This window comes from Lissotriton helveticus, chromosome 11 (assembly GCF_964261635.1).
Source record: "Lissotriton helveticus chromosome 11, aLisHel1.1, whole genome shotgun sequence".
NCBI lineage: Eukaryota > Metazoa > Chordata > Amphibia > Caudata > Salamandridae > Lissotriton > Lissotriton helveticus.
This window is the reverse complement of record NC_136072.1, coordinates 436021906-436045509: the sequence shown is the minus strand read 5'-3', so window position 1 is coordinate 436045509 and position 23604 is coordinate 436021906. Positions and strand designations below refer to the sequence as shown.

Genomic DNA, 23604 nt, shown 5'->3' with positions numbered 1-23604 from the left:
TTTTCAATTTAACTTCTGCAATAATTCATCACACTCCCCAAAACTACCTTCACCAATCCTTGCGAAATATGTGCAGCCCAGATCTATTCATCACAGTGCGCTGATTCAGCGCCTCAAAGAATGAAACACTAAAAATTAAGGGGCATATTATCAAGGACCGGTGTTAAAATTATCCCCGTTTTATCAGCAGGAAACTGCCGATAAAATGGCGATAATGGGCTTGATAATACGCCCTTGTTAATTGTCATAGAAGCCCATGTTCTTGTGTTAACATGGGCTTCTATGGGATTTAACAAGGGCGTATTATCAAGCCCATTAGCGCCGTTTTATCCGCAGTTTCCTGCAGATAAAACGGCGATAGTTTTAACAGCGGTCCTTGATAATATGCCCCTAAGTTTTGATCTAAAATGGGGAAGAGAAAGCGACAGCCATCTAGTGGCGGTATTGCACAACCAAGAGACCAGGTAACATTTCGGTCATGCCTGTCATGCCCTTGAAAACATTGTGTGATTCTAGGCAATTACATTTTTTCACAGTTCCTCCTTTTCTCTCTGAGCCAAGCAACAGCAGATTCCTCACACCCTTCACCCTCAATCCTTAAATGTTGGTGCCACTCGTGATGACACTGCAAGAGACAGACACTGAACAAAGGGTTTCTTCTATTGTTTCTTTATAAAGTGGCGAAGCACTGCAGGAAGGAAACAAAGTCAGTGGCCAGCAAAACAAAAATGGTCTCGCAAACATTAAGACAAACCCTCACCCTGCCAGCCCACCGGGAAACATCCTGGTGCTAGTAGGGCCAGTCTGGGACTGGATGTCTGGGCATTCAGGTTTGAAGATCTATGGGTTTTAAGCTCCAATTAAGATGCCTTGATGTAGATGGCAGAACTACATGGGTGAAACAAATTTCTAAAGCAGTTTTTATAGCTAATACCATGTGAACTACTGTTGATTTATTTGAAAAAGGTATTAGCTTGCAACCACAAACATTATAAGGTAATCAACACACGGAACCTGTCACTAAGTCACTTCATCCATATCAATGAATGCCAATGGTAAAAGCCTAAAATAGACTTCTATGAAAAGCTCAAATGTTCCTATGGACATAAAAACCAGTAAATCTATGTGTTGCTATGGGCCAATGTAATATAATTGGGGCAAAAGTAAGGTGTCTCTCACTTGCAGGAAACTAGATAACTCCTGGGGGGTGCTGTGGCTCACAGAGGTACCTTGTGCCTACAGGTTTAGATGGAACTCATTGATGAGGTGTCAGAGAATCAGATAGGTCTATAGGAGCCTGACGTAAATAGGAAAAACTTTCAACTCAGTTGAAGCACTTGTGAAAGGCCAGGGGCGGGATTAAAAAATAATTTTAACTAGCGCTATTAAGGTAGCGCTTGCTCAAACACCCTCTACCGTCATATTATGAAAACATGATTCTTGAGGAGGTAATGTGTGACCAGAACATTTTTGCTGAGCGGCATTTTGTTGTCTTGGTCATCCGTTCAATTGTTTTTATACTGCTGTTTTTTTCTGTTGCATTATTGCTGTGCGATTTTGTTTTGTTGTACTGCAGCTTTTATGCCTAGATCGGTTTTAAGTGTTTTTTTATTTGTGCCACGTTATGTTGTACTGCAGTTTTGTGCCTAGTTCTGTTTTGACTGTTTTGCTTTGATGGGCCATATTATGTTTTAATTCTGGTGTTATGTTGCTTTGTGTATGCTATTGTATTATGTTTAGTGATTTACTTTCAATATGCCAACAATGCTGCAATATTTCCAGCTATAAGCCGCACATGTCTTGAAGTTTTCTCTCACAAGCAATCATGTGCCACGGCCTAAGGTTGTGAAAAAAGCTTTACTTCAGCTTCAACCACTTAAGACCCCCATCACTCCAAATCCATGGCCGCTTCCAGTGCTCACTCTATATTATAGGGCTCTCATAGTCCATGTTTTTTCCAGGCAGGTGTTAGGACACCAACCTGGTCCTTCAATTGGTCTACTGGCATTCTGATATCAGGATATCTTCTAACACTCCTCTTGAGAATACCTCAGATGGTTGTTGACTCTGAGTCCCTCAAATTGCGAAGGGCACAACAGGTTGTTTCCTAATGAACAGGCGTCATCACATTATATGAACACTCAGTATACATTTCTCACATGCTTGCTGTATCCAGACAGGCACAGCACATTGATCAGGCAGACTTTTAGCTTCTAGGTGTGCCCTCTATAGGTCTCTGGATCTTATGTTTTTACTGAATATCTAAGCTGCTAGATCATAGGAGAAGGTCGGCATGCTGGATTCAACAGTTCCACTTGACAAGTTGAGACCACAAGAGGAAACTGATGACAGTATGTTTGTCTGCTACTTGGTCCAGGAAGTCAGGGATTACCTGTTAGGCCCAACACAGTTTGTACTAGGGTTACATGCTCTGTTTGTCATGTAGAAAGGATCAACCTTAATCCCATTGGTTCGTATTTTAAGATTTGAGTGCATCAATCCTAGCCTTTCCCTGAGCTGGCTTACTTCGCATGTTACTACAGTGTGGCATGTCAAAATCCTATAAGGACTAGTTTGTGGGTGCCAATGTCACATCCTACTTTTTGATACTTGTAAGTTAGAAGGCTTGAGGCCGATCCTTCATGGTAAATATTGGAATGTATTCGCATTACATTTGTATGTGGAAAATAAGACCCTGGCCTGTCGTTTCTATGGCCCTGTTTACGAGTTGCTTGTTAAATTCAAACCCATCCACAAACCCCTGTTTACGCATGGGTTGGAATAACGAGTTGTTAGGTATTTAACGCATCTGATAATTATCCAATGCATAAAAAAACTCAACCTTCATTACATTTAATCAGGTCAAACCTGCCGAAATTAAACAGGGGAAAAACCATATGGTATTTACAGTATCATGTTTGTGCGTTACAAACCAAAATCTGATTATTATGCCCCCCAACAACTTATAATAGGTGGTGTTTATCGCAATTGATAAATGTATCCCAATGTATCATTATTTATCATGTGCAATAAATATCACCTATACACATTATCAGGCCCTGTATGTCCCAAGTGTCATTTTATTGCCAAGCAAAAGCACAGCAGGAAGTCAAGGGAAGGTGATGGTCACTGCCGGCGCTACTTTAATTACAATGCACAAACGAGTATCTGTCCACATGCTCAAGGACACCTTTTAGTATGGCCTTGAAAAATGGTTCTGTGATATTACAAGCAACATAATTACATACGTGCTCAAATGCTTGTGTAAAGCAATAAATGGTTTTCTGACCATCTATTGCGCCACTTTACAAAGGTAAGCAAAAAACATCTGCAGTGAGAAGCAGAGACAGGTTGTGTGATCTAACAAGCCTATTTGCAGATACTATTCTAACAGACTAACGTAACGACGAACTCGTAAAACCCGCCTACATACGCTTATGTAATATTTAACGTAAATCGGTTCTGGTGGCTCAGTGGACTAAAGCAGCCACTGCAGGGGCTTGTGTCCGACCTCATGGTCACAGGTTCAAATCCTGGCGGGTCCACTCAGCCTTTCATCCATCTGAGGTAGATAAAAGGAGTGCCACTGAGTTAAGTATCAATAAACATCTGTTATTCAGCGCCAGGACACCTACGGGTAATCGTGCGCTTTACAAATACACTTCTTGGGTTATGTTATTTCACGGCGCAGTGAGACCTCAATTAAGAAATTAATTAAAAAAAAATAGTGTTTCAAATTAGATAGAACAAAGAAAATTGTGTAGTGGAGAGAGACATTAATTCAACATTTTAGTCAGGACTGTTTTTTTGTTTCCAGTACAGCGCTGATGGTAGAGGTTTATTTATGTCCTTGCCTCAATGCCTTTTTAGCTTTAAAACAGGGTACAGGCTAAATCCTGTACATTCAGTTCATTAACTAATTGTTTTGTTAGTCACCAGGCATATGTAAATTGAAGTAGGAGACGTTTTCATGGTCGAAGCTTATTTAAATAATACCCTGTGATTGAGATTAGTAGACAAGAGCCTAATTATGAGTTGACCTTGTTGGGAACCGCAGTTATTGAATTTAATAACAAAGAGGACTCCGAGGTGCATTTATCATATGCGAGAACTATTCCATATTCCGAGTTTTAGAGCAATGTAAGAACCAAAATTCTCATGTCCTGGTAAAAATTAAGGGGCAGATTTACAAGGGCCAACAACAACAAGGAGCAAAGAGGGATTACAGGACCTAGGTCGCCCTCCACTCATCAAGTCTCGAAACCAATTTTGACCTAGATCAACGGCACTCTTCTCTTATGCTATGTAGTGATATCCCTCATGTTGCATTCAATTTACAACTACCTCCCCTCTTTTAATGATTGTGGGGTAGGGGGTTTATCCCTCTCGTGCCCAACTTAAAAACGCCCGTCCCTCTAAACAGACAATTGTGAAACCAATCAACCACTGCGAAAAAAATGTGTGAGAGCGAGATGGCACCTCACGGGCGCACCACCAATGGGGAACCTGGCAGGTACTCACCAGGATAGCCCTGTTCTCATCATTGGAGCCATCAAGCTTAAAGAAAGGTGTCCAAGTGAAAACAAATATGTGTTTGTGAAGGAAGAGGTGCAGTGGAAAAAACGAACAAAACACACAATAGTGTCACACAACTTAAAACATATGCCTACAGCACAGACGTACAAACTTTATTCCTGTTCTTTTGTGCTGATTGCATAGATTTAAAAAAGTGAATCTGACTGCTGCTTATACAGCCATATTCTACTTGCCGACATGTTTCATTGCCATAATGTTCATCAGGCAATTTCTTCAGGGCGTACAATTTTTTGGCCACTGCTTTTGGACACCGGGGCTTCACAACTGTCAAAACATAAAAACCCAAAATCAGGGTGTTTCACTGCCGTGTGGGTATTCAACTGTAAATTGCTGCACAAAAACGCTCTATATTGCTGTTTATCAATATTTACCCTCTAACGGCAGCTGTATCTCTTACCAGCCGAGAGGTACTTAAAAACACACTTGTAGATTTACTCCTTCTGTGAGCTATCTTCCGTCCCCTTCGTATTTTTACTGAAACGAAACGGACATCGAAATGTATCTTTTTAAAAACACTTACTTCTCACTTCTCTTTCACCGTTTTCCAAATTGCGCCACTTTAGAACCCATTACCACCTTACCAATAAACGGAGATCTGCCAGCTTCTACTCGACCCGTGCACCGTTCGCGGGTGCCAGCCATTCCTTTACATGTTGACACGAGTGAGAGGCCAGCTCTGATTGGCTCTCTCAATCTCGCGTTCTTGGCGGCCATCTTAGATTGGGTTCTTCAACATGTGGGCTATAAGGAAGTGCGCATCTTTCTTCATTTCTCGCGAGATCACGCGTTTTGTCATATTAAAGATGTTTTCTATTAGCTAAATTTTATTTGTACTCGTCGATTCAAACTAATAGTTCTAAAAATTAGATTGCAGCGTGCACTGCGTTTTATGTAGACCTCAACTCTACATTCACATGCAGGGGATTTTTAAGGGAGAATTTTTTTGAGTGTATGGATCAGCCTATTAAGCCCACACATACTGCCTGGATGAATTATAATGTCATCAAGATGAAACAGTGAATAAATGGATCAACACACCTCACTGCATCATCATGCATATCTCCATAGACGCAAAAGAACATCTACATCAGGTCAATATATAGAACCCAAACTGCACTGCCTGGATGTCAGTGTAATTTATTCCATTCCAGGAGTTCATTCTGCCCCCTTTGTTCACTTCTCTCCTGATAGATCCACCTCGCTTCTTTCGTGGCTAGTAGTCTATCGATCGTTTGGGGGTCTCCTGATACTTTCTCCAACACCACCCATGTAAATGTATGTTTACTCGTATAGCAATGCTGGACTAACTTCGTGGTATTTTTGCCTGATTTTATAGTGCTGAGGTGTTCTTGAATTCTTAATTTCACCTTGCGTGTAGAAAGGCCGATGTATTGAGTTTAAGATGCCACCGCCTCGTTTTGCATTTAGAAGATCATGCAATCTAAAAGATAAGTTGGTGCACACAAGGGGAAAACCAGCTAAGGATTTGAAAAATAACACCATTCCCAAAGGTCATTATCCTTGTGGGAGTTGTTCTGTTTGTCCGCTAACCACAAAAACATCTACCGTAACCTTACAGTCTGGAAAAGAATGGTTTTTAGGACAATTCAGCAATTGTAATACCACTAATGTGGTATATAGACTCCAATGTGAGTGTTCGCTCCAATACATCCAGGCAGTGCAGTTATCGGTAAGGTGGTAATGGGTTCGAAAGTGGCGCAATTTGGAAAACGGTGAAAGAGAAGTGAGAAGTAAGTGTTTTTAAAAAGATACATTTCGATGTCCGTCTCGTTTCAGTAAAAATACGAAGGGGACGGAAGATAGCTCACAGAAGGAGTAAATCTACAAGTGTGTTTTTAAGTACCTCTCGGCTGGTATGAGATACAGCTGCCGTTAGAGGGTAAATATTGATAAACAGCAATATAGAGCGTTTTTGTGCAGCAATTTACAGTTGAATACCCACACGCCAGTGAAAAACCCTGATTTGGGGTTTTTATGTTTTGACAGTTGTGAACCCCCGGTGTCCAAAAGCAGTGGCCAAAAAATTGTACGCCCTGAAGAAATTGCCAAATGAACATTATGGCAATGAAACATGTCGGCAAATAGAATATGGCTGTATAAGCAGCAGTCAGATTCACTTTTTTAAATCTATGCAATCAGCACAAAAGAACAGGAATAAAGTTTGTACGTCTGTGCTGTAGGCATAGGTTTTATGTTGTGTGACACTATTGTGTGTTTTGTTCGTTTTTTCCACTGCACCTCTTCCTTCACAAACACATATTTGTTTTCACTTGGACACCTTTCTTTAAGCTTGATGGCACCAATGATGAGAACAGGGCTATCCTGGTGAGTACCTGCCAGGTTCCCCATTGGTGGTGCGCCCGTGAGGTGCCATCTCGCTCTCACACATTTTTTTCACAGTGGTTGATTGGTTTCACAATTGTCTGTTTAGAGGGACGGGCGTTTTTAAGTTGGGCACGAGAGTGATAAACCCCCTACCCCACAATCATTAAAAGAGGGGAGGTAGTTGTAAATTGAATGCAACATGAGGGATATCACTACATAGCATAAGAGAAGAGTGCCGTTGATCTAGGTCAAAATCGGTTTTGAGGCAGATTTACAAGGCCCTTGCGCCACTTTTACGTCACTTTTCCCATGTTATAAATGACACAAAAGTGCCCCTAAGCCTTTTCTTCTTGTATTTTGCAGAAGTTTTGACCAGATGAAATGTAACAAATGGTGCAACATTTATTGCACCTGGAAATTACCGGGGACGATAAACATCACAACACTTGTAATTGTGCAAACAGTTTTTTTGCTTTGGGATCGCAATTTAATGGGCCACTTGTAATCAAGCTCTATATGTGCTCCCCACCAATGACCTTCTTCTCCATGGATTCCCTCACTAGCACCCGCCAACTGTGCCCTTTGTCGCTCCACAGCCCCTCTTGCAAATACATTTCATTTGTTTTACAGCGCTACTCATATCAGTGTAGGGTGTCAGAGCACATTACAACACACAAACTATACAGAGACAATGAATCATCCATGTGCACATCAGTCTATGGGAAATGTTATGTAAAACAATGAGGATTACAAGGTGTAGGAATCACGTCATCCTTACTAGTAAACAGTATATTTTAAGAATGTTTGGACTGGAGAAGCAAACACTCGCGATTTAAAATATACCTTAGTGGTTGGGGTTGGCTTTACTAATAAGAATGTATTTCTTTCCAAATCAAAACATTTTTAGCAACAATAGAATATTGAAAAACTGGGGAAAACACATGAAGCACTAACCTATATGATGCAGGTCACATGCAGTTCTTTCATGACAGTTCATGGGTCACTGTGCAATATTACGATTGTAGCCTATAAATCGCAAATAACAAAAGGATCTCTGTGGCAAAAACAGTATCCCACTGAGATATCCACATAAAATACAGTTCTGTGATCTGAATGGTGCATGCTCTATGCAGCAGGGACATTAATCCCCCCATGGTGCAAGGTTGCCTGCATTGAAGACAGGATTGTTTTTGGCTAGGAAGGAACACCCTCTTGCACAAAAACAATCCTGTGAGGCAACCACTTTTTATGTGTGCTGCGGAAAGAGTAAAAAACAAGGAAAAGAAATATATTTCTTCTTGTTACGCCTCACCTGGGAGGCGTATCTTTTTGGTGCAGTCCTAGGTTTATCATGTCTGGTAAATCTTGGAATGCAGCAAAACCCTTGGGAGAAGCATGGGAAAACCCATGCAATTCCCATGGAATGCCTCCCTGGTGCAGAGTAAGGCAACAGCGCAATTTGTGCTGTGTTGCTTTACTGGAGATTTATGAAGCCCCTCAGGACCACGCAAGGTGGCATTGCGTGGCTTCATAGTGTTGCGTTTCTCGTGCACCGTGTTGCATGGTGCAAGAACAACGCAACGGGGCTCATAAATATGCCCCATATACTTAAAACATGGTGTTATGGAAGAATGGGATCCCGAAAACCAGTGTAAAGAAAAGTAGCTGCCCTTCCATTTTGGCGGCCCTCTTCACACCCACTTTCTACTTGAAGTGTTTCTGAATATGGAATTTCAAACAGGGACTGTAGGGGCGAAATCCACATCAACACTATAGCAAAAACTGTTTTGCATGTTGTCTTAGTTAATAATTTTAGTTAGATTATGTTTCCAGGTTAGATTGAGATATGGAGGCCGATAACGCATGTGAATTTTAATTTAGTATTATGTCAATCAATTTTTAATTAATTATTCAGTCAATTTAGATGCTTTTATCAATCCCAGGAGACGAAGTGACCAAGTTAGAGTCTGCAACAGGTTATTCTGTCACAAACATGATATATATTCCGTCCGCATTATTACAAGTCCATCATATCCTATGGCACTTCTAATTAAATGGAGCGGATATTTGTCACATTTGTGACCGAGTATAGGTCAGCCGATGACTAAATGTATAATTTTGGACACTATATAATCATCAAATCACATATGACAACGGCGATCTTGGTATGTTTTATAAATAAAACAGATAGGATAAACATTCTTAGGCTGAAATCAAAACAAATACCAATATATGTTTAAGGCATGCAACTAAAATATTAATGGTCTATGTTCTGTCTTAAACAGATGAGGATGTTTATATACTTTGATTGCAGGAACAATGGAGTAATTCTTAACATACTTAAAACTGGAATCTCATGACTCTTTTGATTTAAGTCTTTCCAAACATAGTTCCAGTTTTCTGATGTCAGACATTTTTTTTCACAGAACCAGCAGATGAACTGAAGGTCAGAAGTCACAGCACTGAACCACTACCAAAGCTGGAAAGCAGGGAAAGAGGTCACCATGGGGTCTCCTTCTCCAGAGACACCATGAAATCTCAGGAATGGGATGGGACTCCAGGGCCGTCTCTGGTGTCCAGCAGGCTGGGAAGATCCTCTGTCAGTCCAACAATGCTAGCAGGAAATCACTGCTCAGGTAGGTGGAGCCAGAGCTTACCATTATTATTGGACGCATGCGTATCCTTGTCAGCTCTGCGGAAGTCAGTGGGTGGATACAGCACATTCTCCTGGGCGGTGCAGACTTCACATTCAGTTACACAGGGGTCGTTGTGCTCCCTGGGCTGATTCCACAAAATAGTGATGCCCTTGTATGGGCAGTGTGGGACCGACTGCCACATTTGTTTCATGATCATAGGGGTGAGATGATGCCTCTTCTATTTTATATTTTATTTTAAACAAGTCTTCGTTTGTGTTCTGACACAGCTAGTATGGACCTGTAACATTAGTACACAAGCATTGGCAATGGCAAATGGTCTTGATTTAATGATCTGCAGTGTTGACTCACACACACACACAATACTCACTCTATACTTACACAGCCATGTGTCTCACCCTCTACTCCCACAGACCAAGGCACAATACCCAGTCTATACTTATACAGGCAGGTGTCTCACCCTCTACTCAAACAAACATAGGCCCAATACTCACTGTGAGCTCACACGGATATTCCACTGAGTCTGCAATCACACCAGACCCTCTAGTCACCCTCAATTCGTGCAGGCTAAGGTTTATGGTGGGTAGAGGAATTGGCAGTTAATGGTGATTTAGAGTTTAAAGTTGGGTACAGGCTTAAGGTGGAGTGCAGTGGGGTAGATTGGAATGGGGTAGATAGGAGTGGATCAGAGTAGAATGGGATGTCTGGAGTGTAGTAGGTTGGAGTAGAGTTAGCTAGAGTGGGGTTGGGTAGATTGGGATGGGTGGGGTGTGGTAGATTGGTGTGGGCTGAGGTAGATTTAAGTGGGGTCGAATGGGTTAGATTTGGGTTAGATTGGAGTGGAGTGGGGTAGAGTTGAATGGATTTTGGTAGATTGGGGTGAGGTAGATAGGATGGAGTGGGGTGGATTTGGGTGGAGTGGGGAGTGATAGCGTGGAGTGGGGTAGGTTGTGGTAGATTGGAGTGAGGAAGATTGTGGTGGAGAGAATTTGGATAGATTGCAAATGGAGTTTGGAGTGGAGTGGGGTAAATTGGAATGGAGTGGCGTAATTGGACTGGGGTAGACTGGAGTGAAGTGGAGTAGACTGAAGTGGATTTGGGTAGACTGGAGTCGAGTGGGTAAGCATAAACATATATATAATGTACAACTAATATAACAAAATATAATTTTAATTCATATTTTTTATTTTTCTATTTTTTAAAATGTACGACTATAACAACACTATATATATATATATTTCTTTGCAAACATTTTTTTTTCAAATAAACTAGAAAAACATTTGAAATATTGCCAATTATACATAAAAAGTAAACAATAAACAAAAATACATTTTACTAAAACATTACACACACACACACACACATATATATATAGATTGATAGTTAGATAGATATAATATAAAATTAAATATACAAGCACATAGTAATAATATATATTTAAACAATTTTTACAAAACTATTAAAATCCAGGAATAATAAATAAACGATTACCACTCTAATGCATACAAGTCACGAAAGCATTGGCTGAGAAGGGGTACATTTTACTACTTCCATTCCAGTTAGTGCAACAGTAGAAAAAGTGTTGGATGCTGGAGGGGTAAAATATACTATTCCCACTTCAGTATGTGCAACAGTAGGGAAAGCGTTGGACTCAGTAGGGGTAAAACATACTATTGCCGCTCCAGTCTGTGCAGCAGTAGGGAAAGCGTTGACACCGGAGGGGTAACATTTACTATTCCCACTCCAGTAGTTACAGCAGTATAGAAAACGTTGGACTCCAGAGGAGTAACATTTACTTTTCCCACTCCAGTCTCTGCAGCAGTAGGGAAAGCATTGGATACCACATAGGTAAAGTTTACCATTTCCACTCCAGTAGGTGCAAGTGTAGGGAAAGCGTTGGACACAAGGGGGATAACATTTGCCATTCCCACTCCAGTCTGTGCAGCAATCGGGAACGCGTTGGACAATGGAGGGGTAAAGTGTACTGTTCCCACTGCAGTAGGTGCAACAGTAGGGAAAGTGTTTGACACAGAAGGGATAACAATTACTATTAACACTCCAGTCAGTGCAACAGGAGGGAAAGTGTTGGACTCCAGGGTGTGCAAGTATAGAGAGAGTAGTTCACCTCAAGTAAATATCATATTTTAACAACTCTGTAAAGTAACCAAAATATAAAATTCTCAATATAAAAATTATACGTCTATATCTTAACAAACATGTAACAAATTACAGAATGATTACAATTTGGTGTAATTATTATCAATTTAAACAAATATTATTAATGTAATTAAAATACCACACTATATTCTCACAAAACATCACAACCAATAATTAAAATGTACTTGAAGTGAAAACAGTATAAAATAATTAACATGTCCATCATTAAATAAAACAATTTGTAATAAATTAATACATATTTTTGTATGTTATTATTACTTAACTTCCTAACCTAGTCTCCTATAAACACAACAAAATACACCTAACATATAAATAATGTATTACATTTTCTACATAAGTATCAATAAATTAAATCTTTCAATTAAAATTAATAATTAATTATTAGCTAAGTTTTACTTAATTAATTTCCCACCCTGTTCCTCTACAATCTAATAAATAAACTCCTACAATACAACTTACCAAATATGAAAATGTCACTATATACATAATTATCAATTAAAAAATTCATAATCAATTATATATAAGTTATTTCTTATGTTGACACCCTATACCCCTAAAAACCCAACAACCTGCACCTAAAATATATCTGACAAATTTTAATAATTATACAATTTGCATTATGAATTATTAATTAAACAATCTTTAGTTAAAATAATTATTAAATAATTATAATTAATGTATTTCCCACCATTTACCCATACAAAATACCACGACCTGCGCCTAAAATAAAAGCTTTTAAGATTAATTGGTTACACAATCTACATAATTAATTGTCAATTAAATAATATTTTAAATACATGAATTCATAATTAAGAATCATTAATTTACTTCTCACCCTTTACCTCTACAAATCTCACAACCCACATGTAAAATAAATCACAAAAAAATAAATGAATTACACAATTTACATAATTAATTATCAATTAAACATTTAGGGCCTGATTATGAGTTTGGCGGTCCGATGGTAGGTCTATAGTTCTTCCAATACAAATGTCTGTTAACAGAGTAACATATAAGAGGCAATAATGTAAGACTAAACACTCAGTGCAGGAGTCAGTGGTTCCAAACAAATCTGGTTTCGAGGGTTAGCAATATAATTTTTTTAGAAAAATGCTCAAAATTTAATTTTCTGTCAAAATAGTTAATTGTCTTCTTTTTTACTTATAGGCTTCAGAGGAACCACAAAAATATATACATTTCTTAAGCCACATTTGATTTTTGTGTTAAAAATGATCAGCTGTATTGAGCATACTTGGGGGCATTATTTCTAGCATTTCCGGATTGCCGCACTTTTAAGCATATTTAAATAATGTACTTTCGTGACTAGTAGAACATGACGTCTGATTTATTAAATTTGTATTTGTTGAGTGGATGTAATTGAAGAAATCTGCAAATTTGTTAAACCTGAAAATTTCACATCATCACTTAAATTCAGTCAAATATTTATTTTGTAAGTTTTTTTAATATTGTCACGCTTTCTAATATCTTGAGACTTGGTAATCTGTGAATGTGGTTTCCTAATTTATTCTTAGTTTTCGGAAATGTAATGTTTTTGCCTTGTACATGGCTCAGTTGTTCTCTGCTGGACTCCCATTTCGACTAGTTCACGTTAGCAGAAATGAACAACGGAAGCCTTGCTATAATCTAGTGGTTAGAAGTGGTATGGAGACAAATTGTCAGCTCTATATAAAATACCAAAAATACTTGAATAATTGAATACATTTACCCTCGTGCAGTAGTTTGCTCAGTTACTGGGTGCGTAGGGTGCACTCTACCTGTTAACTTGTACATTCATTGCTTAGTAACTTGGCCATTGAAATCACGAAAAACACTAGTATTGACATATTATATTACGAGACTGAGGTGGGCTTAGAGAAGTGGGGGAGTGACTAGCAGGTCACTGGGTCAAATGCCATTTTAAAATTATATACAGAAAATAGTAGCTCACAGCCTTTAGGCTTCAGGCATTGATACAAAAATACATGAGAACATTACCTCCACATTCACCAGGTAGACAGTCATACACACATAACCTTTTCATGTCACGGAGAAATTTTAAGTTTTCATTTTACCCTTCTGTTGTCATTAGTGTTAGAAATGTGTTGGGTCTTTTTACGACTGCTCAATTTTCTCTGACAGTTTTTTTTTTGTGGATGCCCTTGGACTTTGGTTTTGTACTCAGATGATGAGGACTACTGCCTGGGATTTTCAAACTGAATGAATATAAATCATGGCCTCCTAGGAAGAAATCGGGTCCTGAGGCTTAGGGTCTAGTTTATTCTTGCTGTGAGTGCACCAAACCAGGGGGTGTAATTATGGAAAAAAACACTCAACTACGTCTACTGTGATCTATAATCCAAACACATTGTTATCGTGATTGTTATGTGTGGTTCACAGGGCCTTGCTGTTCTTGCATTCCGCTGTGTCATGTTTTGATCATTTGGGTGTGTACTGGTAGTAGCCTTGGGGAGTATCCCCCATCTCCCACCACCCCTGTTTCTATCAGTGCGTGTTGAGGTGGTGTGGCGCCTTGATGCATTTGCTGCGGCTTGTGGGTGCCAACCTGTTGTGATGTAAATTGTATGGATGATATGGGTGTTGGGCTTATTCACCCTATACTTCACTGTCCCGAAAAGAAGAACCCCATTTTGAAATGTTTGTCGGTGTTTAATTTTATTTAAACTATTTCTATGTGATCACAGCAGCTTATTCTTCTACTCCCATGGTGCACCCTTCATTCTGCTTTCACTCATCGCTCTATCACAGAATCCCAGACCGAGGGAGTGAAGAAGTGTTCAGGAAATTAGTCATCCGAGCACCTGTGGCTCTGAAAGTGTTACTGTAGCCATAGTATGTGGCAGAGAGTGGCATACAACCTGAGCAATAGCACATTCACGCCCTGCACCTAGAACCATAGCACATGAGGAGAGTGACATGAGTGCACTGACCAGGCACAAATGGCTCTGCGATACTAATCAATACTCAGTATCAGTTTGGTGTTGAATGAGGGCAAAAAAAGGATCTCAGCAGGGATTTCAGTGGTGCTCACTCAAGACACTTACCGGAATTACTCAAGCGAGTCTCTCTTCGAAGGAGCCAAACGTACATATACATTACCAGAAGTCCAGATTGGGCGTGACTCCCTCTAGCCCCTTTATACATCTAACCGATAAATGATGGGAGGAGCCTAGTACAAAGCAAACACAAGGAGATTATGGATGGAGCGCTGACATTTTTCAGACACACTCCCCCAGACACAGATCTGGGTTGTATCCATCATCATTTTCTATCTCACTTCGCCACCTCAGTTCAGACCCAGCTAGGCTGACCCTGTGCCTCATGGGAACAGTCAAACCCGAACAGCCAAGCCAGGTCTTCCCTGAAACAGAAACAAGCATCATAGGACCGGTTATTGGGTAACACCTTTCATCAGCCAGGCTAGCTTGTATCCAGTGGCAAAGTGAGCAAGGGACCCACGTCTGGGCATACCCTGCCAATTTTGGGCGAACAAAGCAAACACAAGGAGATGATGGATGGAGCGCTAAAACTTTTCAGACACTCACCCACAGTCACAGATCTGGGTTGAATCCATCATCGTTTTTTAGCTCAATTTGCCACCTCAGTTCAGACCCAGCTATATGCAAATCAGTCTTGACCCTGTGCCTCATGGGAATAGTCAAGCCCAAACTGCCAAGCCAGGTCTTCCCTGAACCGGAAACAAGCATCTTGGGACCGGTTTCTGGGTAACACCCTTCATCAGCCAGTCTAGCTTGAATCTAGTGGCAAAGTGAGCAAGGGACCCACGTCTGCCAACGTAGGGTGAACAAAGCGAACACAAGGAGATGATAGATGGAGCGCTGAAACTTTTCAGGCTGAAGAGGGCTGTTATCCCAAAACCGGTCCTAGGTTATACCTTTACCCGGGCAGGCAGTTCCTCCCACTCCCTACCCATACAGCGACAACCACAAACCCCCAACTAGACACCCTACTTTAGTACCAAAGTAGAGCGACCTACAGAAGCACAAACATTGTGTTTCTGGACCCCCCTCCACTTGAATACATCCATACAACAAATAATAAACAACAGAAATGCACGTGCCGTACTTGACTTGACCTGGATTATTTATCCTCAAAACATATGAACTAGAACATCATGTTTTGTGTGATTTATCACTTCATTTTTATTAAATTTCCAATTGTATTTATATGTTACCTTTGTTTTTGGTCTCTTAGTTTGCCAAATTCACATTTTTACAACCTTACATATACAAAAAATACATTCATATTTACAAAAACAACAAATAGTTTCAATATACACTTAAGAAAAATATTAATCAATCGAACCACCATTCATTCATCAGATATACCAACACAAACAACAATAACAATTTATTTTTAAACAGATACCGGAATCAGAATATTCACAGTACATCCATACAACCGCATCATCACGCAAAATCATAACCCAGCTCTACTCCTTAACATTAGAGGCATCCCCGCTGGACAACTAATGGACCCAATGCGTCTGGGAGGGAGACATGGTCACGGGCCCCTTGACGGAGCAATGGCAATACTGCTGCAAGCAGACTGAACAACTCTCCCCAACTACAGACTAAGACTGATACACTTCAAATACATACACAGACTGTATCGCACCCCGACAGCTCTCCACAAAATGGGCTTAATTGCCAATGCGAGATGCGTACACTGCTTTGCGCCAGATGATGCGTTCATACACCTACCCTGTACATGTCCGCGTATGGCTGTATACTGGTGAGCTGTATGTACGATAATAAGTGCCATTACATCCTACTCTATACACCGGCACGCTCACATGTCTACTAGGATACATCAAAGATGTCCCCCAACGCTAGCAGTTGTCTGGTGATGATGCTACTGTTGCTGGCCAAATGCATGGTGGCCAGCACATGGCCATTTACACACTACCAGATGCTGACCCTGCACACTACATATCCCAGCTATGCCTCAGAAATGGCCATGCGGGTTATTCACAATATTCATTGTACTGGAGCGAAATTAACTGTATTCCTCTCTTAAAATATAAATAAAGTTAAAAAAAAAACAACAACGACCACATGTTCTTCAGAACTCTCAGTACATGGCTCTGCAACTCCGTTCAGTAACCTTGAAAAACAACCTTCCACACTATTGCAAACACCCTAAATGTAATCTGCTTGAAAATTGTATTCATGGATTTTATAGTGAATCCTGACTAACTGAGCAGATGCTCTACCTGTGCCATTGCTGTTCAATTAGGCCAAAAGGGGTTTGTAATCTGTTTTGATAGTGAACTCCATACCCCAAAGGTATGTTTTAAAGTGTTTAGCCACCCACGTACAGGTCAAGGCCTCCATCTCAATAGTGGAATACCTAGCTTCAGAGGATGAGAGTGGTCTTGAAGCAAAAGCCACAGTGTTCTCCAAACCCTGACATCTCCGACTACGCATGCAGCTAAACCTTCTGAGCTGGCATCAACGTACTAATAACTACAACGTTTTTGATTAAAAGGAGAAAGTGGCAAAGCCTTTACAATTAACTCCTTAACTTTACTGAAAACTTCTTTATGTTTGTAAACCAGATGATTGTGACGCCCCTTTTGAGCAGGTTTCTCAGAGGTAAGGCCCTATGAGAAAATGTGTTCACAAATCTGGAGTAGAACCCACACAACCCAAGACAGGATCTCAGTTGGTCTTCATCCTTGGGTATAAACACTCTCAATAGCTTGGATCAAAAATGACTTAGGTGAAATACACTTAACAGAAATGATATGGCCCAAATAATCCACCTCTGGAGTGAGAAATGTGCACTTCTCCATTTGTAATGTCACAGCTCTATCCTGTAACACCTGTAGTACCTTGGACAACCATGTGTTGTGTACATCAAGGGTGTCAGCAAAAACAAGAATGTTATCCTGAAATGCCATAACTCTATTGATACCTTTGAAAAGGGTAATCAGAAGCTTCTAAAAAACAGATGTCTTTGACGCTAATCCAAAAAGCATGCAGAGATATGTAAAAGCTCCATGAGGTGTAATAAACATAGTTAAGTGTCTGCAACCTTCCTCTAACTCAACTTGGTGATTTACAGATTTGAGGTCTAAAGATGTAAAAAATGTTGCCCCACCAATTGTGCCAATAGTTCCTGAATTTTAGGGAGGGGATGGCAATCAACAATGATCTGTTTATGTAGAGACCTTACATCAGCACACAACCTAAGAGAATCAGATTTTTTTAACCAAACAATGGGAGACACCCATTCGGATGCCTCAATATGTTCAATTACCCTTTCATCCAATAGCTTTTTATGACAAAAATGCTAAGATCCTTCCTTACACTAAGGGGCACATCTCTGAGTTTGTGTCTCACAGGAGACAGACCTTTTTTTAGCATGATCTTGTGAGAGAAAGGTTTAGCCCTGCTGAAAACACCATCAATTCCTTGGAGAACAGTTATGCAGTAGACAAGAATATCAGAGTCTGGACCAAGCACCAATTCTAGGTTCCCTTGCTGTCTCCACTGTTGCACATGTTGACCACTTTTGACAATATACACATTCCCTAAAATAGTATGAGACATACACGAAAGGGAAACTACAACATAACCTATATTGTTGATGACAGATTAACCATAGCCATAAGCTTTGACATCATTCTTTTCTAAATTTCTATTATTCAAATGTGTTTTAAAGAACTCTTCTGAAATCCATCAATGTAAATTTCACAATTGGCATTTTACACAAATCATAATCAATGGATGTACTCAAGATCTCTTTCTTGTTTTCCTCACCAACTATGGTAAGAATAAGATTTACTTGTCCTTCAGCGTCTTGACAATAGTCAATTTTACACTCAACTAGGGAATGCACCATGCATTGCTACCTGCAAACAGAGCAGAAATGTCTAATTTTCCCACACTTAAAGCACTCTTTTTGAATTGCAGGACACAAATTCTTGCTAGAATGCAACCCAGATCCGCATCTGGAACATTTGGTCTTGTTGCTGTTATATTCAAGAACTCATTTAGAGAACTTATTTCTATTAACATTGGGAACCAAAGAGACATCAAGATGATTATCCCTATCCTCATTAAGCATGTTGCATGATCACACTGATCTTTCAAAGCCTTTTGCCACTTCTACTGCCTCAGATAATTTAAGATTTTGATGTCTAAATAATTGTTCCTGAATTTTCTTATCATAGCAATGCATGATCACTTGATCTCTGATGTATTGATCAGCAATTACGCCAAACTCACACATCGCTGCTAAAATGCACATCACAGCAACATAGCTTTCGACTGTTTGTAGCACTTCACAAAACTCATCATAATCTTCTACTCCAACAGGGGCTTTATGTTGCGGCAAATTATCAAATATTTCCTGTGCCTCTGTGCTAATGTCATCAACGCAGAGCGCCAACAACAACAAGTCTTTCTCCCAAAATGACAGCATGTAGGTAATGTGAGCACCGAGTGGTTAGGGGCATAGTAGAGCAATGCAGGCAGCATGTTAATGTGCTGTCGTAAGAAGGAGCAAGGAAGTAAAATGCAGCGCAGATGGAAGCGTCGGGCTAACAAACGCGGAGACTTACTGACAAGGATACAGGTGAATAGCAATGAAGTCTGCTCCAACGGTCACAGCTACAGGCAGCTTTAGTGATGTTGCAGCACTGGTGGTGGTGAACCTTACATCGCTGACTTGACAAGGCCCTTCATAAAGGTGAGGCGGTTTGGTGGTTTACGGTGCAACAAGGCACTGAATCACAACTGGGGCAAGTCGCTTGGCGCCAACATGTGGTGATGAAGACAGACTCCAGTAAGGGATTGGGAGAACTTTATTAATACAAATGTCACCAGCAGTGGAGAAGTGAACTTGCCACAAGTATGACCAGACTCCAACTGACTGGAACCTTAACCTCAAATGTTCCATATCTGAAAGAATTAGAATACGGGGCATGAGAGTAAAGCATCTCATGCACAGAAGGGGATACAAGTGCCTTGTGCACTGGGAAGGTTACACAACTCAAAAGCTTACAGAATAAGATAAATAACATACTACAACAGATCCATTTAAGCATAGTTTAATTTAGACAAATGAGGAAAATCATGTCAACTATTAATTTCGCACAGCTAGCTTCCTAGACATATTGAGACGTTATGTGCTGCTCCAGTTTAGGTGTTTTCAGTTAAAATCTTGGATTTGTTTTCCTGTTTTATAATGGAATAAGCAACAATTCACTTCGCAGAATATACAGCACTAACCAGGCCTGAAGCAGCACATCAAACATGAACCTGGAAAACTTGGAAGGGCTGCTTCCAATATTTATTTTATTTTATCTCCAGACACGTGTTTCACTCTTTGTGAGCTGAGCTCTTAAGCAGAGCAAAGTAGGCACTGAGTGGCAAGCTTGTTCGCAGCATAGCCTTTAAAGAAATGACCTGCTCTTTCTTAATTGCTCAACACATAGCATGTTATTGGAAGGGATAATCCCTTCTGGTGCTTTGCTGCTGGCCACAGGAACCACATTTAATGCAACAAGAACCTTCAAGTGGGCACATGCAAAAGAGGAGCAGCACTCAATAATAGCACTCTGTGTGGGACACAGTTGTACTACAACTCAGTAGCCCTCACAGTGCATTCTGGTCGAAGGCGTGACTTGCCACATGGCAAGATTGTCTCGTGCAAAGTTGGCTCTGGAGGTCATCGCTAACTCCCAAAACATGCTGGAGTCACACAGCAAGCACATGAAGGCGGACCTGGCGCTTGGAGGATGAGAGGAGGCTTGCGAGTGCTGTAGTGGGCCCCGAACTGCGGCAAGACCCTACATCAGAGACAGGCTCCTGGCTGAGATCCAGCTTCCAAGATGGTGGCTGGCAAGCTCGGGCTCTTGAAATAGTCCAGCCATCCCTGATGGCTGCTGACACTCGGGCCCTGAATTGCAGCACAGTAATATCACCGCTCTGAGTTCGACCTTGGAGGACAGAATGCCTTTGCGACTGGTGCTGCATGGGCACGTGAAGAGCGGACAGAGCAACAACAGTGATGCTACAGTATTACTGGGATCAGGCAGGGCAGGTTTGGAGGAAGGGGCCTGAATCCTGCCTGCCTGCCGTGCCCGGCCAGGCATTTGGAGTGGGAGCCCCCAAGGAGCAGTGAAGGTGCTACTCGAAGGGGAATCAGAAAAAGCTGGACACCCCATAATGTTAGGTGAGGACATCTGGGGGTGACAAAGTGGAAGATACCCTATGGAATCTGGCAACCTGGATCTCATCTCCCCCCTGCTTGCTTAGTGGATCACAGCTAAAGAAGGCATTTGCCTAGGGGGAGGCTGCTGGGCTACACCTAACTTAGCGACCTTCGTGAGCCCTCCACAGACTTCTGGTGGGGGCTGGAAGTAAAGTGGTCCTTTGAGATATCTAGTGGGTTAGAAGGTGTGAGGAAACCTACTGAATTCCAGCTGAGAGCCCACTGGCCTGGGAATCCATGGAAATCCAGTGTTTCTAATTGAGTGGATCTCTGGCAACATCCCATTGCCGACTATTACAGGAGTAAGCTGATTGTGTTTGTTGGCTTGGGGATGCTTCTAGATGGCCATCATAAATTCATAGACAAGAAAAAATGTAATGCCACAACCCTAAAGGAGGTGGGACCTACTGTCTGGGGCAACAGTACAATTTGCTGAACTGCTCCAACGAGCGGAACTGTTGGACCAATGAATGAAGTATGCGGAGGACAGAACCCACTGGAACAATGTCAGAATAGTTGGATTGCAGAAGGGGGTGGAAGGGATAGACGTGGTGGTTTTTCTGGAGGTTAGCGGCTAACCAAAGAGGTTGTTCCAGGGGCCCTCACCATTTTCTTTCACTGGAAAGGATGCATAGGGTACCTGTGAAGCTGCCTCCTCCAGGGGCTTCCCCTCCAACAGTGGTCACTCATCTGCTGCCTTACAGAGAAAGAGTCCTAATACTTCAAAAAGCCCAGGAGGCAGGACAATTCGACATTGACAATGCACCAGTGGCCATCTCCCAGGTCTACACCATGCTGGTCCAGCATGGGCAAGCCTCCTTTCTTGCTGTTAAAATGAAGTTGCGAGATGCTGGCATTCAACATAGGCTATTGTTTCCTGCATGCCTCAAGGTTACAGATGATGGCTATGGTATGTTCCACAACAACCCTCAGTGGCATTGGATTAGCTGGAGGTGTATAAGGCTGGCTTCAAGGGAAGAAAAGGCCTAAGCTACCTAAATCGAAAAGCCGCCATCAAGGCATAAGAGAGGATATCATCAGAGCATGGCTGTCAACGGGACAGTCAAAGAAAGAAAGAGCAGAGGCAATTGATGCAGCATCCTCTATGGGGATGTCTCCAGGCACTTCATTGAGCTTCCTCCAAAAGCTTAGATTCTGGTGTCTTAGCTGAGGACCTTGGTACTGGACTTCAAATCACCCCCAGTACGGCTGAAGACCTCGTACGTGGCTGACCTTCATATACCCTTCCTCCTTATACGTCCTCATCTACCTGATTCATAATAAAGACCATTCTGCTTGCCAGTTCATATCAACCAACTAGATCACGGACCAGTTCATGAACTCAGAAATACTTTGACGGAGTGGACTGGCTCCATCACTGAGTAAGTTTGTCTGAAATCCTTCCATAAGGGAGTCAAGGTGGAGAAACCTCTTCAGTGGGTGTTGTGGCAGCCACGCCTTACGAAAAATCCTTCATACGACTCAATAGTATTAAGGGTTTGGTTTCTATAGCTAAGCTTATTTATATGTTTTGGCCAGAGGGCTGTTGCTTTTCTGATTTGGGCTAAGGAAGTTGGGAACTGTGTTGTTTACATTTACCTATTCATTGAGAATAACTGCATGTGTGCTTCTTGGGAGTGAGAAGAGGTTGGGGGTAGATTGAGCTTGATAAATTGATGGCACCTAATACTTGGGTTCTACAGTCTCAGACCATAACCCCTTCTCGATGAAGCTCCTGGGAAGATGCACATTGTCCAATCCCATCTGGAAGCTACCTCCTAGCAATCTACATGCCCAACCTTTAGAGACCCTCTAGGAGACAAAAACGCACACTATTCACCACAAACTCGCAGATCATTTCTCATATGAATAGAGAATGGGATGCCTTTAAAGTTTTGGTGCGGGGTCAGTCTTTGGGTGTGAAGTGCTCCCTCCAGACAAATCTGTCACGGTTGGAGGGCATCACTCGTCCCTTAGAAACCGAGCAACAAGTCAAATTGAGATTATGGCGACCCTGCGCGAGGAGGAGGAGGAGAACCATGCTGAGGTGTTGGGAAAACTCAAATGCATAAGACAGCGAGAGAACATGACCACTGCACACACAAAGGGGGGACATGCAGGTAAGTTGCTGGCATGGTTGACCCTCACAGAGGAAACCCATTACCAAAATACCCTGACTGACGGGGAAATTAATTTCTCCCAAACCAACATTCATGAAGTATTTACTGGGTACTATAGTAAGTTATACGAGCTACTGTCCAACAGAGGAGAGGAATATGAAAGCCTTCCTAGGTACTTGCCACAGCTGCCAGTGAAGGAACGAGAAATATTTGGCACCCGATTTCAGAACCTGAGATCAGACCGTCCATCAAAGAACTGGGGCAGACAGCTTCCCTGTCAAATTGTATCAGACTTATGTGTGTGCCTGGCTGCAGGACTAGCTGAGGTGTACACCTTCACTTTAGATTATGAGCACCTGCCAGAAATGGACAAAGAGTCCCTGACTGTATCCATCCCTAAGCCACAGAGTGAAACTACTGACGTAACATAACATAAATTAAGGCTA

The 23604-nt window shown here is 41.3% G+C and overlaps 1 protein-coding gene across 1 annotated transcript in view; it reads left to right on the top strand.

Moving 5' to 3' along the window:
• NYAP2 (neuronal tyrosine-phosphorylated phosphoinositide-3-kinase adaptor 2) overlaps window positions 1-23604 on the top strand; it is a 672454-nt gene that overhangs the window by 612517 nt on the left and 36333 nt on the right. The window contains exon 4 of the mRNA XM_078668043.1: window positions 9369-9578. Within this exon, the coding sequence (XP_078524169.1) occupies window positions 9369-9578 (210 nt within the window). The remainder of the gene's footprint in view (window positions 1-9368; window positions 9579-23604) is intronic.